The 13,039-nt window shown below is 36.3% G+C and overlaps 1 protein-coding gene across 1 annotated transcript; it reads left to right on the forward strand.

The window, feature by feature from the left end:
- The first annotated feature begins 570 nt into the window (after positions 1-570).
- Positions 571-9,063, forward strand: LOC110795879 (probable magnesium transporter NIPA9). The gene is made up of 9 exons (XM_056842489.1): positions 571-920; positions 2,174-2,272; positions 3,337-3,466; positions 4,943-5,031; positions 5,870-5,926; positions 6,031-6,089; positions 6,313-6,433; positions 6,840-6,988; positions 8,477-9,063. The coding sequence occupies exons 1-9, from the start codon at positions 810-812 to the stop codon at positions 8,694-8,696; spliced, it is 1,035 nt and encodes a 344-aa protein (XP_056698467.1). The 5' UTR covers positions 571-809; the 3' UTR covers positions 8,697-9,063.
- Positions 9,064-13,039: the final 3,976 nt, after the last annotated feature.

Here is a 13,039-nt window from a genome sequence, read left to right on the forward strand (position 1 = left end):
CGTTGGCCAAGTTTAAAGTCCGGTATCAAAATATTCATTGCTTGTCAAGAGAGACAAAGCTAATGCCACTCTAAGTCACTCAATTAAGTATTGTTAGATGCGATTGGAAATCAACTTACCTACCTACTTTGATATGAAAACATGCCTATGATTTTCGAAATCAAGGTCACAAAAACTAAAAACGGATCATATCAAAATTACTCAATAAAAAGTTACTATAAACTAAACCTCCAAAAATACTAACTCACGTTTTCACTTATATTGATCGAAGTACCTAGTACGCAGTATAAACTACTCAAACCGATTTATTGGTTTTTACTTCAAAGTCAGAATAATAGCTAGTTTGGAAAATAGAAGTAAAAAATAGCCATTTCAGATTTTCAGTAAATAAAATTGTAGAAGTAGCTAATTTGGTAAAAGATTCAATAGAATAAGTGTTTCAAAATGTCAAATATATATTCGTGCATAAAACAATTAAGCAAATAAGAACCGTCAAATGTAAAAGTATCGCGTAAAATCGTAAATTTCACAAAAATATCCCCATCAACTCATCATTTCATCAAACATTTTGGAAAAGAATGCCCAAAAATTTGCGACTTCCCATTTTGGTTAGCTGAGAAAAACACCATTAAATACAGACATCGATACAGTAACATACGGAGTGGAGTATTTACATGTACGTTGTTTGACACGTCCATTGCCATACCAGTCTTGAGCTTCACACGACATAAATAAAAACAATACTTCCCATTTTCAGAGGAGAGAGAAAATCACAACTACCAGAGAGAAAGAGAAAGAGAGAGAGAGAGATGTGGGAAGCAGTGCTTCTAACGTTAGCGGCAACGGCCGGCAACAACATCGGCAAAGTCCTGCAAAAGAAAGGCACCCTCATTTTACCCCCTCTTTCTTTCAAGCTCAAGGTTTATATTCTGCTCTTCCCTCTTCGATTCGTACTCATTTTAATAATGTTTTTTAATCTTTTATACCATGATCCAAATACCCTTTTCGATTTTCATTTGCATTATGGCAAATTTTGGGTGTGATTGTTGATTTTCTTTTGTGGGTTTGGATGATTGATGGGATTTCTTCAATTTAATGGTTATAAGTGTGTATTTATTGTGTATTGAATCTTGTATAATTTGTGTTAATTAGGCGTTTTATTGGTGCTTATTTTGTGCTATTTCTTGATGATATGATTGCAATTAGCTTGTCAACTTTGAAATTAGGTTGTTCCTGTTTGGTTCATGTATCCTGACCATTTGAATATTTTTATATTTGATGTATTGAACCTATTTCTGATTGTTAAGGGTGTTATCACATTTGATTTGAAACTGGGTTAGTTTTAAGTTAGGGTAACTCAATTGATCTGACTTCTTTGAGTGAGTGATTTGAATGGGGGAATCAATTAAGGGGTAATGGAGCATATGGAAGTTAAATAAGGGGTGGTAGATGCAAGAAGGTGGTGGTGAATGAAGGAGGGAGTGACTGCAGCATAACTTTTTCTCTCATGTTTGGGTGTAAACTATTACCCTATTGGGTGAGGTGTGATCCTATTATCCTCATATGAAGGTTAACATTCTCTCCACCCTGTCTTCCTCCTTCACATACCACCACCTCCAAGAATCTTCCTTATCATTCTATCTCCTATCATGCTTCATTGATCACTTCCATTCCAAGCTTTCCCTTTAAATGGAAACTTGTTCAGTTTTTTGATCCAATGGAATCTTAATGAATGAAAATTTTGATGCTGCGTGTCTGGAATCTCTGGATCATTACTACTCGAACCAATTGGTTACACCGTTTTGGGGGGAAGGGATCTAAAATTTAGTCTTTCCCTGTGGGAGCCCACTGAATATAATTTCTGAAGTGATTGGTCTTCATAATGCATAATTATTGTTTCATTTGGCCTGCAATTTCTTCTTGTTTCCTGTGATATTGAATCAAGACAAACTTATACTACGTATAACCCCACCTCCCCCCTCCCCCTCCCCTCCTCTAATTTGAACACAAAGAATTATAACTTTAATCCCAAGAACCGGCATCACCAAGGTTCTTTGTGTCAATGCTTGATACCATGTCTGATTTTAGTTGATGGATTATGAGAATCTTTTCTTGTAGTCATTGCTCAATGATTCTTTGCTTGACTCTTCTTTAAGCTCATCTATGCTTTTAGGTGATCAGGACATATGCGTTCAATAGAGCTTGGGTTGCAGGCTTTCTGATGGATATTGGTGGTGCACTTTTGATGTTGAGGGCATTATCTCTTGCTCCAGTAAGTTGTTTCCATGTATTTGAAAGATACTCCATATTATTTTTGTTAGTGGCCCTTACACTACTATTCTTCTGGAGCTAAGTGACAGAAATAGAATTTAATATGGTCATGGACTCATGGGTGTGTTCCTGTAGTTACTGGAAAAGACAATGGTTTGCTATCCAGGCAATTAGAAACTAAGCTAAAGTTCATGATATAGTTTCAACTAGCCCTTGTTGGGAAATTATGTATTGTACTTTGGTGTTTATTGCTGCGGTGGTGGGGATTCAGGGACAAGCGATATGGCGAGGAACCTTAAAACTGTTTCGTGTTGTCTTTTCTGTGACATTATACGTAATGGTGCATATTGTAATGAACGAACATCCCTTTATCCCCAACTGGTATTTAGAAACTGATGCTTGAAGGTTTACTTTGATGGAAGAGTTGCTACTAGTGTGCACTGTGCAGGATGATTTTGCTAGAAACAAAGCACAAGCCAGTATGTCCTTTATTCATAGAGTATACATAATGTAGAAATTGTGTTAATAGTGTCTTTTGTCTTATGATAGCTGTTATGAGATTTACGCTTCCAGTTTTCCTTATTTTTGCTTGTCCTATGAATTGTGATTGTCACCTTGGTATCTAGCACCTGTCTTGTAAGCTGCTTTAAGCATGGGTCTGTTTTTTCATTAGTGAATCATATGTTTCGATTGTTTATTGTTTCTTGCTGAGTGTATACTGTAGGTCTGTAGCAGAAGCAGCATTATACTGCTTGCACTTGCAACACTATATTCTCTTTAACTTCTTGGTTTGTATTTTTTTTCCTATAATCTTGTTGTTAATTGCTGGTAGCCTGGTACCATGAAATTCACTTTTTCTCAAGTTCCTGCATCTTTTCTCAACAACCTCTTTTAATTCTGTGTATTTTATTCTCAATTGTCAACTGTAATTGAAGCTTATGCTGCATACAACAGTGTTTAATGGTCAGCATCTTGATACTTTCCTTTTTCTATCTTGCCCGTTTTAAGCTGGCTATATTCTTTTGAAACCAACTTGATCTTCTGATCGCTTTCTAACCATTTCAGGTATCTGTCATCCAACCTGTTTCTGGATGTGGACTTGCTATACTTTCCATTTTCTCCCATTTTTACTTGAAGGAGCTTATGAATGTTGTAGATTGGCTGGGAATCGCATTGGCTGGCATTGGTACAATAGGTAATGTAAGTCTGTAGAAGCTGTCTTTTCTGAACTTTATTTATTTCCTAATTGGAATTTTCATTAAAAAACGAACAGGTTATGTGGAGTTGCGACTGTCTTTTTGGAGGAGTAATGATCCTATATGAAGGTTTTAAGTAGTACACAATGCATATTGATCTCTGTTAAGTATAATGATGTACTCTTATTGTACAAAATAAAGAACCTCTTACTTAGTTGAAAGTTGTAGCTAGGGGAAGGTGAAATAACTAAACCTTTTGCCTAGGCATATCAATCTGCTATCAGCTTCCAATTAAGATTGGACACATTTAGATTGCATCGAATAGTTGACATAAGAATGCTAAGGCCCCATTTGGTATCACTGTATTGGTTTTTTGATTTTTAAAGGCATATGAATTAGGCTGAATTATGAACATAAAAGTTGGCATCCCTATAATAATCATATTTATTTGAAAATTGACAACAAAAAACTGGAATCTACTTTTTGTGGTTTCCATATTTTTGTTTTTAGTTTTCTAAAAAACAGAAAACTGGATACATAAAAACAATAACGAACAGAGCCTAATTAATTAGATTTCCTCGAAGATTGGTGATACGTTTAAACTTTACAACCGAGTATTTTGTGTTAGGTAAGATAAATTTCATATAAATTCTTCATCATGTTACACTGTGGGATATGTTTGTACATTCCCCTGTTCAGATTGAGTAAAGATAACTGCCTATTGGGCAACTAACTGCTGGCTAATTGTTCTAGCTATTAGATTTAGGTGATCGTTGTTTAAATTTTCTGTTTGTTGTGTTACGTAATATTTGTAAGTTACTAGCTGTTAGTTTTTTAAACATGTAAAATGATATATAAGGATACGGATAGGCTTTAATTAATTGGTAGTTGTTTGATAGGTTTCTAAAATCTTAGAGACAAAAGAAAAAAACAAACTGCTCATTTCCTGCCAGAACTTTCATTCGTGCTTCAATCATTGCAAAAATACACATATTTGTTTTGCTTGATACTTTGATGTAATTCAAGAACAGTTGTTTCAAGGGCCAGCGAAATAGATGGAGAACATGTTAATATCTCATTCATTATGTTGGATTCACATGCTGTAAGGTCTGAGATAAGCACTTACATTTGGCCAAGTTTGTCCTACATAACCAAATATTAGTTACACATAAGATAACTGGAATATTCTTGCTTGAGACGTTTATGATTTTCATGAGCTTTTCGCATGGTGGAAACTTGAGGGAAAGACAGTGAGAGTTGCAAGAAAGTCATTCAGTTGAAGTAAAGTAGATATTAAGGGTTTATGAACCAATTTTCTTTGTTGGTTTTAAAAAAAGTTCAGTGCGCAACATTTACCCTCCAAGTTTGGAACCTTGGAAGTATGTATAATTGATATTTGTACATGGATTTTTTTATATCAATGTATTTCTATAATTCTAGCTTGCTGTCCTAAACATGATTTTGTGTCACTGCAGGAATTGGTGCTGGAGGCGAGGAGCAAAACACTTCTCCTATCTCTATCTTCCACCTTCCTTGGCTAGCTTTTTTCGTTGTCATCGTGTTTGTAGGTACCTGGCTCTGTGCACCAGCTGATGTTAATAGTCATGCCTCTTGTAACCAATGTATATTGCATAAACATATTTTCAGCTTTCTTAACTGACATAAACAATAGGGTCCACTTAAATATGCAATGGTTCATGAGATTTATAAATGCTGATATATTGAGAAGATAACAAAGCCTGCCTATTTGTATCTGATGCATCATGAAGCCTCATAACCATACTACATTGTACTATTTACATCATTGGTTGATTTGATACTGAGGAGGTTCCTACCTGAGTGGGATATGGGTGATCACATATATCGAACATCAGCACTGTTATTGCAGAGAGGTTTGTTAGTTAGACTGTGGTCAGAACTCTAATTGACTGGCCTAAAACTTCATAAGAAAGGAATACTAGCTGACAGGTCGTCTGTCATATTTTTGAGCTAAAACCTGCTGTCTAGTCATTCAACTGCTGTCACACTTGTCTTGGTAAATCCTATACCTGAACTGTTCATTGGTGAACACCTGGAATATGATTTTTTATGGAGAAACTCCAATTAAACCCCAGTTGTGGTTTGCCCATGAATTAGAATAAAGTAATAAATATTCTGGAAATTTGCTGGTTTCCGATTGGGCATTTGAACTTAGAGGTGATTTATAGTTGTGAGGAAAAATGAGCTTAAAGATACTTATAGTCAATTGCCTATTATCATTAGCTTGTGTGATAGTTCTGTTCATAGTCCCTTCCACATAGCCTAAGCAGCGATTCATCTCATATTTACTTGTCAATAATGTATGTTTTATGTATGTTATCGTGAAAAAATATACTGATTTCTGTAGACTATGTTGCTTGCAGGTAATCCTGAATGGGTGGCTTCGTATCTACAGACGACAACGAAGAGAACAAGAATTGGTATCTTTATTTGAATCTTGTTACCCTCCTATTTAACTTTAGAGTTTATCTTGTTGAAAGGAGCAGTTTTCTTGATTGTCATTTTTTAAAATTTTCTGCTGTAGATGCAATCTGAAGTTGTTGAGGAAATAATATACGGTCTGGAGTCTGGCATTCTGTTTGGGTATACCTAAGATCTCTCTCCAAAATTTATAAATGTTTCCAGAGCTTATTTTTTTCTCTTGCCTGTCTTTGTCCACTTACATGCTTCAGTTTTTTACCTAGTTTGCCCTTGTGCTTGTAAAAAAAAAATGTAAAGTCTGCGTATGCCTCAATCATGATCTACTATACATCCTTTTCTCAATTTAAGGTGTTGTTGGTCAATGCTGATCCTGAGACAACTGCAGGATGGCGGCTGTCATATCAAAACTAGGATTTATGTTTTTGGAGCAGGGTTTTTCGACGATGTTTCTTCCACTTAGTGTGGCAATAAGTATATGTTGTAGTGGCACAGGATTTGTTTACCAGGTATTTCTCGAATTGAACTTTCAGATAAAAATTGTAGCCTTTATTCTTTTTGTAACCAAGTGAATGTTGCATTTGAGGTTTGGGTTTGCAAGTCAACATCTTCTGAACATGTGTTTTTTAACCCCTATAATTACTACCATTTTGTATCAATGCCTGATTACCTTCCTCATCGAATGTTAACATCAAAGAGAACCTGCTCCATTTAGTTTTGTGTAGTGCCACCACATAACTTCAATAAGTTGTCATGGTACTTGTGTGGCAAGTAAAGCTTTGGCTTGATTACATTACATTGAATCTGGTGTAGCAAACCAAGTCTATTTCTAGCTAGTTGGGAAGTTTCCATAGGAAATGGGGAGACTTGTTTAGATCTTGTCTGAAAATTACTTTATTGATGTCTTTGAAACAGACGAGGGGTTTGAAGCATGGCAGGGCTATAGTGGTTTCCACGTGTGCTGCTGTAGCATCAATTGTGACAGGTGTACTTGCTGGCATGTTTGCTTTGGGTGAGCACTTGCCTACTGCTCCAGGAGCCCGTCTCTTGCTGTTGCTTGGATGGTAATTTCATTATCCTTTCTAATGATTTACTAGTATGTAATACTACGTACATGTTAACGAGTATGGCCTCAGTGAGAGTTTTATATTTGATCTCCCTAGAAAAATTACGTGCAATTGCTGCGAGTCTGCAACAGTCTGAAGACGCTGTATAATGTTATCCATCTATTTCACATTGTCTTCCAAGAAACTTATTTTCAGCTGCATTTGACAGCAACCTGCACATAAAACAAGATTGTAAAAATTTGCATGAAACTACAATTAGCTAAATTGGAAAACAAAAATGTATGTAGGCCCCTCCAGACCCGTTTTGTAGGTGGTGATGAATGCAGAATAGCGGTTTATGGTAATATGTCTTAAGAAAAGTCTCTTTTTTCAATCTCCATGTAATATGTCTTAAGAAAAGTCTCTTTTAATGCAACTCTATTCTCTAATATGTGTTTTTCTTCTTAAATTTCCCATTGGATACCAATCTTGATATGGTAATGGTAACTTAAGAAGAACAACACGTACTAGAGATAAAATTGTATCATCATTATCATTATCATTACCCCATTGCCTCAAAGAGGCTCCCGCAAGAAGCGGGGTAAGGGGGGGTCGGACGTACGCAACCTTACCCCTGCAATTGCAGAGAGGTTGTTTCCAATTGACCCAAAAGCAATAACGGGACGACAACGAGACTACCATCTTCTACTTCATGGAAAGGAAGCGAGGAGGTTTTAAGAGCCATTTTGATTTAGTCCATTACATCCCACAACCAAAAGAACAAATGAATCTTTTGCTCCATTGGAAATGGACATAGAGATAAAATTGTATTTCCATGGATTTTGGTATGATGCAAAATTAACATTATCGTAATTACTGTCTGTCAAATGGACCATACAGTAAAAGGTGGAAAGACTTCATCCCTGCTTGATCTTTGTCTTGTCACTCCACCTAGTGAGTGGGATGAGGTGAATGAGGCTTGTATTTGCCTTGTATTTCTATTTGGTGAATTTATCCATTACTGTGGTTTAATAACGCCCATCTTTGCCTGCTTTGAGGGTTACAAGATCAGCTTTTATGAACAGTAGATGCATATTTCATTTACCATCCAGTATCACTTTGCTAGTCCTTTACAGATCTTCAAGATTACAACTTTATCTTTTATCCAATCTTTCCACAGCATTTGATATCTATGAATTTCGATTCAATGTGATATCTTTGAATCTTATTCAACGTGATTAATTATCGCTTTCGCTCTTCAAAGGTCAAACTTTTTCCATTGGTGTCGTAAAAGTATCACGAATAACCTATATAATGACACAATTTGAGAAATTTGTTTTCTTTTTTTGAATAAGAATAATTAATTTTCCACAATGTAGTGCTGAAATTTGACATAGATAGCAAAAATTATACTCGTTGGTGCTTTGGTTCAAGTTTCTTAAATTATTAGTAAGCCGTGTACTTTGTGATTGACAAATCTACTAATGTTGATGTGTCCATTTGCAGGTTACTTATAATATTGGGGGTGATTATGTTGGTGAGCTCAACAAGGTTAGTGCGTTTCGTTCCATGGTCAGTGAAGCGTACTGGGCGAGGTGGGTTGGAGAAGAGCTTCAGTGGGAAGCAACCCGGGTTAGTACGAACGAGGGATCCAAACCCTAGTGCCGTAATTCATACTAACACTTTGCATCATTTGTTAACTTCCCCAACAAAGGAGAAGCCATGAACAACAACAACAACACAGGAACTTCTGTACATTCTTGATCTGCTGATGCCCTTTTTAGCAGAATGTTAGTGTTAGTCTTGACCGGTACGGTACGAGTATGTGTTCCCCGGCATGTATTTTCATATTCCTTTTTGCTGTAAAACTGTAAAATCTTTTTTTTTGTTTTAATTTTTTATTTTATAGCCCAGATTTGGATTTATCTCATACTATGAAGTACGGAGTATGCAATTACAGATTCACAGTTACTACAAATTCAGAAAATTATTACCAAAAGATATACAGGTTATTGGTGATTTTTTTTGGGAAGACTTTTCAATGGCTACCATAAAATGGTAGTCACCATAGTAAAATGAATCTCAGCCTTTTATCTTTGTTGACTTATCTGAACCGTTGACTATAATGACTTTTTATTAGTAAAAAAGTAATTTTTTTCCAACAAAAAAAATAGAAATCCTCGCCCATTATCTTTCCACGTTCACTTTTGTTTTAATTTTTCTGGTATTTTCATATTCTATATTCACGAGCTCTCATCCTTTACCTGCATTTCTGATAATTGCTTATTGTTTTCATTCTTTACCAAAAACATCCAAATTTGAAGGACATCAAGAACGAAACCCAGGAGATTCATAAAATTTCTCAATGAATTCACCCGAATAAGAAAATCTCAAACCGTCAATTCCATAACATGAACATGAATTTTGTATTGAGGAGTTTAGAGTTAGAAACCATTCAGGAACGTGGATGTAAGGCGTAGGAAAATGAGGTATTTTTAATGTATTTATTTTTATTGAAAAACTAATTAGTTAAATTGTAAGTCAGCATAATCAATAGTTTAGATTGGTCAACTTTATTTCAATGGTTTAGATTGGCTCGGTTTAGTTAATTTGCTAAACGAGCAAGTTTGGCCAAATAAGCAATAAAAACACACATGGGTACACTTGTTGAGACATGACTCGAGAGTTGAGAACCACAAATCCAATTTATAACAGTTTGACTTAATTTTATGTCAAAAAAAAAAAAAAACAGTTTGACTTAATTTGAAAGCTACACAAAAACAAAAAGTTAAAAGTGATAGTATTCTACTTTTTATCCGACAGTTGAATGAAAGCCACTATTGAAAGAAAAAGTAAAAACGATAAATTGTTGCATTGTAATTCAAGATTAGATGATTCTATAATTTTTATTGAGATTGAACTTTCTACTATTTTCCAATCTTCTGGACCACATTTATCTACTTCGATATTCCACACTGTTCACTCTTCTGCTGTTTTTTTTTTTTAATTCTACTCCCTAATTTTAGTTGTTTACTCCAAGATATATCCGTTTTAGTTACAACATTTTTGTTTTTATACGAAGTACTATTTATATATTATCGTTTGACCAGTTTTAGTGATATATACGTAAGTTAAAGTATACTCCGTAGTAATGCGTGATCTTGTTGGATTCATCTTGATGTAAATTTTCACAATATTAAATTTAAGAAATAAATGATTGCGTTGACAAACGTGAAAGTCAAAACATTGCAACCATTAGAAAACGGAGGAAGCATACAATTTTTTGTAAAAGACAGTCTTGCCGATGACTGACTGTCAAACCACGTGTTATGTCACCAATCTCTTACACATTTGTCAAACTATTAGGCATAATATGATTCTAAATAAGTGTAAAACAATTTCACACGAGACTAACTAGATGTTTACTCCAATTATGAACAATTTCACCAATCTCTTACACATTTGTCAAACCACGTGTTGTTTACTCCAATATGATTCTAAAATAAGACTACGTAAAATCAACAATTTGAAGCGTGTAGAAGTTTTTGAACCTATGACCTCCTGTATGACTAGACCCAATATAAGTTAATTGATTAAAACTCAACTTGAGCACGAGCTAGTTTGAATGACACATTCTAGCTCAAACTTGATTTAAAAGGAAAATTTTAAGCTCGGGATCAAGCTCAAGCTATAACCGGTAAACTATGTTAAATAGGTTAGTTGTGACAAGGATAATCCTATTTTTGTAATCGTAGGGCCAAGAAACTTCTTGTGACTAAACACTTTTATATGAACCACTATGATAAACAATTAATTAAATCAACGAATGTAATCGATCCAACAAATAACCTACTCTCTCCGCTCCTTACTCGCATCGATTGACCGGTGCGTAGTTTAAGATACCTGAATTGACTTATTAATTTAATAGGTGTCAGTTAATAGTGGGATATTTTTTAATATAGTTAGTGGGAAATGTATAAGGGGTAGTGAGAGTGTGAAATTTTAAATCATTTATCACTGCGACGTTACGTTTTTTCATAATTCATCAATGAAGCTGGAGGTGGAGCTCACGGGAACAAAGGAGGTCGACGGAGCAATAATGGAGGAGGAGGTAAATTTTTTTTTTTTTACTAAGGCAATGCGGCGCACAGTTATTGCTTGGTGGACATGGGAGTCGCCCACGGATATTGCTTGGCTCCCATGACTGCCGCGCACAAGATCTGCTTGGTGGACATGGGAGCCAAGCAATATCCGTGTGCGGCTCCCATGTCCACCAAGCAATAACCATGCGCGGGTTAATTTTTTTATATATTATTTTTTTTATAATTTTTTTTACGTAAAACTGGTCGGGTGGCCGGCATGAAGGAGAGAGGGAGGGGAAGAGCAGAGGTGAAGGAGGAAGGTGGCCGGCGTGAAGGATGGAGGGAGGACGGCGAGAAGGATGGAGGGAGGGGAAGAGCAGAGGTGAAGGAGGAAGGGTGAAGAGGGAGGGGCGAAAAGGACAAATTCATACTTTCACGCAATAAATGAGGGCGTTTTTAACGGATCATGGCGTCGAATGAAAATGGACTTACTATTTACAGCCCCATATTATTCGAAACCGTCCCATTTATTTACTCATATACCCTCATTTATTTACTCTCTTACCTTCCCACCCCGAAGTTAATCACCACCCGCCAGCACCGCCGGCTAGACCTGATTATTGGACGGGCCGGGGCGGGTCAAGGCGGGTCATTACTGGGGCGGGTCAGTTACGGGTCACTTGAAAATATTAGTGGACAGGGTCAGGGTCAGGGTCAGGAGGGCCAGGGGCGGGTCAGGGTATAATAAGGGTCATTAAAGGGTCAAATACATAAAACTTAACGTTAACCCTGATTTCTTGCTTGAGAGCAGCAGCCACAAGGCCCACAACAGACATCAAAGGGGATAAAGTCTCTTCATTTGTATTGAATTACTCGATTTACATAAAATTAAATATTTTCATTTTCAATTTTTTTTGGTATTAACATTTTCATTTTGTTTACTACACGCAACACCAAGTTTGCAATAGCTATCGATCTGCACTAGGTTGAGATTAAACTAATTCTGCACCAGATCTATTGTTTAAATCTTTATATAAAATCAGAGGATCGGAGAAGAGGCTAAAACTCCATGAACGGCGATGATGTGACGACGATGAAGTCCTGCTGCTGGAGTTGGTGTCACCTCCAATTGAAGTCCGATGCATCGTGGATTTAAATGTCGCAGTCGCCATTAATGAGAGAGAAGAGAGTTGTCGAGTCCAAATTTTAAGTGTTTGCCATTTTTTGAGGAGAGAGAAAATAAAGGTGGATCACAAATTCACAATGGCATTGGGGTTCTTCACGAGAAGGAGCCGACTAAGGAACTGACTCCAACTCTTGAAAGTGCAATGGAGGGACAAATAGAGGAAGATAGGCAGAGAAAACAAAATATGGGGATTTATTGGGTCGTTTAATGGACTTGTTCCCCTTGTGAGTAAGAATTATTGGGTAACCAGTAAAACCCTATAATGACCCAATATAACAATACCCAATAATGACCCTGTCCAATAAGATAATAAAGGGTCAAAGCCCTTTAAAATATGGCCCGACCCTTTTGCCATTGGGCAGCCCTGTCCAATAACCACCCTTACCGCCGGCCAAGACCACCGGGTAGCACCACCGCCCACCACCGCCACCACCACGTCGCCTGCGAAAAAATGTGTAATAATTGTTTACATGGCCGATTCTACCGGTGGAACGTCGAATTCATTAGAGGTGCGGTATTTTTTTTTGTCCGGATTTTTTTTTCAGAAACTTATGCAATTTTAGTTTGTACCATAATACAAGCTTATGAATTTTAAGTTTGTGCCATGGTATAGACTTATGAGTTTTTAGCTTCGATCATGGTATAAATTTATGCACTTTAAACCCGTACAATGGAATGAGCTTAAAATTCATAAGCTTGTACCATAATACTTTTTCACACGTGTTTTTATTTATTTTACAGGTGCGGACACTAACGTGCAAGTTCACTATTCCACAAATATAGAAGCAACAACCCAATTAC

Source organism: Spinacia oleracea, chromosome 1 (assembly GCF_020520425.1).
Source record: "Spinacia oleracea cultivar Varoflay chromosome 1, BTI_SOV_V1, whole genome shotgun sequence".
Classification (NCBI taxonomy): domain Eukaryota; kingdom Viridiplantae; phylum Streptophyta; class Magnoliopsida; order Caryophyllales; family Amaranthaceae; genus Spinacia; species Spinacia oleracea.